This window comes from Cyanistes caeruleus, chromosome Z (genome assembly GCF_971803275.1).
Source record: "Cyanistes caeruleus chromosome Z, bCyaCae1.hap1.1, whole genome shotgun sequence".
NCBI classification, from domain to species: domain Eukaryota; kingdom Metazoa; phylum Chordata; class Aves; order Passeriformes; family Paridae; genus Cyanistes; species Cyanistes caeruleus.
Genome location: NC_141732.1, coordinates 24,695,863 through 24,701,862, shown reverse-complemented (window position 1 = coordinate 24,701,862; position 6,000 = coordinate 24,695,863). Strand labels below are relative to the sequence as shown.

Below are 6,000 nucleotides of genomic sequence, written 5' to 3'. Positions count from 1 at the left end.
GACTTTGCTAAGGCAGTGATAATTTCAAGTGAAAAGAACACCTGTAATGAAGGGATACAGAATTAAAAAGCAGAAGAGTTTACCACAGATAATACCTTAATACCTTTTCCAGCACTCATTGCTAAATATTTGGTCAGCCCTGGATACATCTTAATTTGTTCTAAAAGGTACTCCTAAGAACACCAGTAATTATCTACAGACAGAAGCCCAGAGTGTTTAATGTTTCACAAGGTACATCCCTTTATTATTGTAATCACAAAAACATGATTTTGTACAGGAATGTTTAAGTGAACATTAATCAATGCAATTAAATTTGTTACATAAAGATCAGGTAAACATACTACGGAACAATGTGTTGTAGAGAACAAAAATATCAGCTTTCTGGCCTTGCAGTGCACATTTCAGTGCAAGTATTAAGACACAACAGTGTTCAATTCAGCAATGTCTTGCAGAACATCATGCCACAGTCCACTTTGAAGAGGGTCAGGACATGCAGCTTGTTAATAAAATGCTGTGGTATATAAAAAAAGCCACATGTTAATTCATATAATATATAGTGGTTTATTTGGATGATTATAAGTGATTTCATCATGGAATTTAGTTTTATCCAGGACAAACATCCAGAGTGTCTTGTCATTTGGAATATTCTTCTTTTAGGCAATGGCTTTGGCTTCAGGTAGGAATGCCTCCCAGTATTTTATTAGCTTGAAGAGAAGGGAAAATCACTCATTAAGTACTAATGTTGAAAAACACAACGCATACCTACCTCTTCTTGCAGTAAACTTGCCTCCACGAGACAAAGTAAGAATGTAGGTGCTTATTTCATTAATATTTTTATATAGTGCAAGAAAAAACACAAGTAATGAATACACAAATCTGCTTATAGCTATAGATACATTGCCACATGTTGAATACAATGTTATAGAATACAATTTTACAGACTTTTTTAAAAGATCACTTAATTTTACTGCTAAAGATACAGCTTTTTTGTTTTCGTTAAATTAAACAAAGCTGGAAGGCTGTATTCCTGCCATGAATAGAAGAAAGAGTCCAGACTTTTTTTAGTAACAAGATCTATTCCTCAGACACTAAAAACTGTTTTAATGCTTTCCAATATTCAGTAATAAATCATACTTTTTAAAAAGAACAATAAACATTTAAGAATCCAAGTCCCTTCAGTAAGCCTAAGTACATACTCATTAAAATTTACTCCAGTCTCTAAGTGAAAGTATTAATTCAGTCTGAGAAGATGACAAGACCCACTGCTTGCCCATATCCCTAAGGGAGCTTCTTCACTGTTTCTCTGAACTACAGTTCTGCAAGGACTGGGAAACAGCAATCATCATGTCATTCACCAATACAGCTAGTTAGCTAGAGATTAGTAGCTCTTAATGTTTCAGAAACTCCTGTGCTTAAAGCCCAACTTTTTACTGCTAACCTAATATGGAATGTATTATTTATTAACTTGTACAAAGCTTAAAATATATCTTACCTGCTGTTGTGTTTGCACTAATGACTCTAAGTACTCGATAATAACAGTTTTAAAGTCTTTCACTCGTTCCTTCTGTTAATAAATAAATTATGGCATATTAACTTCTTAATAAATTTTACTTGCAATGTCAGTATTATCTACAGTAGAACTGTCATTTACTTGGACAAAATTATACATGCCTCAAATCTTCCCACTTCTTTGCGAATGGTTTTGGAGATCTGTTCAAAATCTTTTTCCCCTTGCTGAACTTTTGTCTCCCACTGGCAAAGGAAAGACATACAGAGGTAAGATTTTGTGTTGTCTACCCGTATCTGAACTTTTTCAGCACATTGATAGTCAAGAGCTAAAAGGACTTATTTGATTGTTTTGGCCTATTTAAAAGAAAACCTTACAATAACAATTTCAAATTTATGTTATAGGATGTCATCAGATCAGTTACAACAAAGGTATCTTTAAGGCAATGCAATCTGTAGATAAAATGTAAAAACATCTTAGTACTGCTATTAAGAACAATTAACAGCACTTAAAATATTCTTTAGAAAACAAAATTGATCTCAAAGGCTTTACTTACTATTCCCTTTACAAACTCCATACAAAGGAACCTAAACCTGTCCAATCAAGCTTGGAAGAGTCTCAAGTTAGTTCCCCATGCTTTTCTAATTCCAGAAGAGATAAGTTAATATTCATCTCTGTGTCTGGTCAGGTACTTGATTATCACTATCATATTTCAGTTGCAAATGACGAGCTACTGAGGAAGTGCTTATATGCTTTCCAAAGCACAAGCCTGCTTTTTCAGTGGCAACTGTTTTCATAGAAGGCTGGAATGGAAACCTTACTGCAGATAAGATCACTACAGGAAAATTCAGAGCAAGAGATGTTTCTTATGGGGTTTTGCCGTATTTGGAGCATTGCATTCATGTAACATATGACACTAGGTTGTTTCTCCTCTGTTTCTGCAAAAAGGCATCCCAGACAGGAAGGGATGATCATCATCTACACTGCCCTGTAGCTGTTTTTACACACCTATTGCACTGTTAAATTTAAGCTAGCTGCGTATACTAACTGAGAGCCCCCACAGCAGGCTAGCAGTTCTTTGAAATCCAATTGTATCTGCTCATCTCAACATATTAACTGAGAACAAATACATTCAGTAACATTTATCTTCATCAGAAAAAAAGCAGCAGGGAAGCAACATGCTTCAGTGTAGCATCTTCCTCTCAGCAATCCAGTGCCACTACTTACTCACAAAAAGCATTTTGTGATGCAATGTCAAGTTTCTACGGTGATATGAGATAAACATCATCTGTGTTAATCATCTCCAAATTTATATTCTTATATGCTTATGTTCAGTTTCCTGACTGCCCTCTTAGATATACACAATGAAGCTATTTACTGAGTCATGATAGTATCTTCTTCATGGAAAATCAGTCTGAAGAGCTAGCCAGTAACTGAAATAGTATAAAACACAGCTAAGGAAAAATAGATTGTGATTGCCCATACATTTCTACCCCGTCCAGAGGTGCCTCAGATTTCTGTGAAAGCTTCTACAGGCCTAATGAGTTCAACATTTCAGTTTCATCATGCCCAAAACTCAGGTCTATGTGAATTATCACTGGGTAATAGTTTGCCATTTTATAGTATCTGATGAGGAGAAATTTCTCATTCAACAGGGTATCTCTAGGACTGTCCTTTGTCCTTTATCCACAAGAAACAACCAAGTCATGGATGATGCTCAAGCTGCTTAGGCTTCCATTTTACAATTCCTCTGCCAGAGGGTCCACTATTACTGAATGCAGCAACTCTGAATACATTCCAGTGGCAGTAAGAACTTTCAACTGGCACATTTAATCTGTGGGCTTACTAAAAACATTCTCTAATTATCCAATAATGCAGGAAAAATAATTCCTTCAGAAAAAAAGTAATTACTTTAATATTGGGACTGGGAAAGGATCACTATTTCCCCACTACAACCAGTAATCAGGAAATTTATTGTGCATGGATGGGTGACATCAGGAGAGGCAATCAACAAGAATGTGGTCACACAAGAGTAACTGTAGGTTTCCTCAGACAACAAAGGACTTTAAGGGAAAGAAAATCAAGTTAATGAGTTATTTCAATACTGTATGTGAAATATACCAAAGGGCAAAAAGAAGAAAGGAGCATGTGGTTAGTGACCAATGAGGAAGCCAAACAAAGCAACTGTACAAAAGAGCTTGAAATCTGCAATAACGTTCTTCCATTATTTAATGGGAGAGCACTAGAGCATACTTAGAATGCATTAGTGTTAAATAATTAAGTTGTCCTACCTCTTCAATTTCCTTAGTGAAGCATGATAGAAAAAGTGTATAAATTATGACACTTCAACATGTTAGATTTATTTTTACTGAAATTACACCATATATACATGCACATATATATGGGTAGAAAAGCTGCATATTTAAGCAAAACATGGGAATAGTTCTCTATTAGTTGTCTTTTCTGGATTTACCCATCATCTTAGCTTTAGAAACCAAGAGATGCTCCTATGCCTATCCAAGTGAGCTGTTAACAGTTAAAAGCATTAACTTGTCCATGTTCCCTCCCTCCAATCTCCCAGACTCTGTAGAGACAGTATTAGCTGTCTTACAGATATTACAGTGAGTAAAAATTGCACACATTAAGTGTTTTAAGAAAATTCCTCTTAAAAATTTCAGTAAATATGGGAAACAGCAAGTAAGTGATTTGTAAATAAAAATGGTATAAAGCAGCATTAATGCAGAATGAATGAGCCAATGCAGAAAATCTGACCTCCAAAATAATGTTTGATAACATTACCTCTTTTATCTCATCTTTAGCTTGCTGTAATTTATCAGGTTTGTTGGCAAGTTGGAGCTTTGCTTCAGCTTCACGTTTTTTTTGTAAAGTGACCTGAGCATCTTGCCACTTCTGCCAGCATTTCATTCGATGGTCAAACACACCCTGTGAGAATAGACAAACTTATTAAACGATTAGAATTGTTAGAGATATCTAAATTCCCAGTAGGAAAAAATAATTCTGGGATAAAGCTAGAACAACTCAAATAAATACTCAAATAAATACTCAAAGAAACTTTAGTGTATCTACCATCTATCACATTTCACTTGACATCATGCTTGCACAGTTCAATACCTTCTACAAATAACAGGCTATTCAAGAACCCTTTTCAGAGCAGACATTTCAGTGCTCCAAATAATTTTATGGCCCTCATTTTATCAAAACACTACCAAAACAACGACTATGAAGTGCTCTATTAGGCAGACTGTTCTCTAAATGCAGATTCCAGCAACCATGCATATAGATTACATGCATTTTCAGCAACACGTTTATATTAGCAACAGACTAAGGCAGCAGAAATAAAGTACACATATAAAAAAAAAAAATTAAAAGAGAAACAAAGTCAAAAGAAAAATAACTTACAACAACCTGGCAAGTTCAAAGGCATTTCTGGACAGAATTCACAGACACCTGTTTTCATGTCTAAACCTAATCATGCTGTGCAGCATAGCTTACACTTAAATTGAACATTTTCTTTAATGAGATGTAGATCTGCAAATTGTGTTTTTTTATTTAAAAACATTACTGGCTATCTACCAAATATAGAATGCCAAATTATGTTCTTCCATTTATGTATGCTTACTGTAACGATAAGTAATCTGAAATAAACAGATGCAGTATGCTTATACACAGTAGAGTACAGTATCCCCAAATACTGTATACAATCAGTATTGCTCAAAGCAGATCACAGTGGATCTTACCACTCCATTCACATTTTTGATCACAGACATTTTTATCACTGGAGTAATTCATAAATGCTTTCACTTTACCCTGCTAGAACATCAGGCAAAAACTTAATTGTGTTACATGGGCAAATGCACAAATTAATTTACCCTAAACCTATAAGCTGAGGAATGTGACTTTAACACTAAATCAGTAATTTTCCTAGTATTACTCACTTTTACTGCAGCAATCAGACGAATGTAGTCACCAAGCAGTTCTGAGAACACATAGAAATCAGCAAAAGCTTGCTCTTGATGCAACTGATCTATCTTCTCCTCAACCTCTGCAAGCTGAGACAAAGCTCTAGATAGAGCAGTGTGGTCCTCCGAGTTACCTAGCATGGCAGCACTTTTAGCAAAGGCAGCAGTGTTGGCTGAAAGCTCTGAAACACAGGAATAATATTCACCATGATTTAGTTAATTTGTTATATTACTCTGCAGTATAAATCAGTGGAGCAGAGGTTTAACTTCACAACTGAAAAAAAGCTAAAGATCACAGTAAGTTACACAAGAGCATCACAGTGAAACCACATTTAGGAAAAAGAGTCCTGTGCAAAAAAACTCTCAATCAGTAAGTGCTTTGCCAACCTGTCAATGTCCTGCTTACTCTGTCCAGCAAAATACATGAAAAAAAAGAAGTCACTTCAGTATTATCCAATTGCCTACTTCAAAGAAAATGCAAACCCACAAAACAAAAGTCAAGTCAACTACACA

General features: G+C 35.2%; 1 protein-coding gene across 3 annotated transcripts in view; it reads right to left on the bottom strand.

Annotated features, from left to right (window-relative positions):
* Positions 1-215: 215 nt before the first annotated feature.
* The window catches only part of SNX2 (sorting nexin 2), a 31,793-nt gene continuing 26,008 nt past the window's right edge, over positions 216-6,000 (bottom strand). For all 3 annotated transcript variants that reach the window (XM_086869053.1, XM_086869055.1, XM_086869054.1), the window contains 5 exons: positions 5,464-5,669; positions 4,307-4,450; positions 1,672-1,752; positions 1,493-1,564; positions 216-704 (listed from right to left, as the gene is read on the bottom strand). In XM_086869053.1, coding sequence (XP_086725179.1) covers positions 654-704; positions 1,493-1,564; positions 1,672-1,752; positions 4,307-4,450; positions 5,464-5,669 — 554 coding nt within the window. In that variant the 3' untranslated portion in view covers positions 216-653. The remainder of the gene's footprint in view (positions 705-1,492; positions 1,565-1,671; positions 1,753-4,306; positions 4,451-5,463; positions 5,670-6,000) is intronic.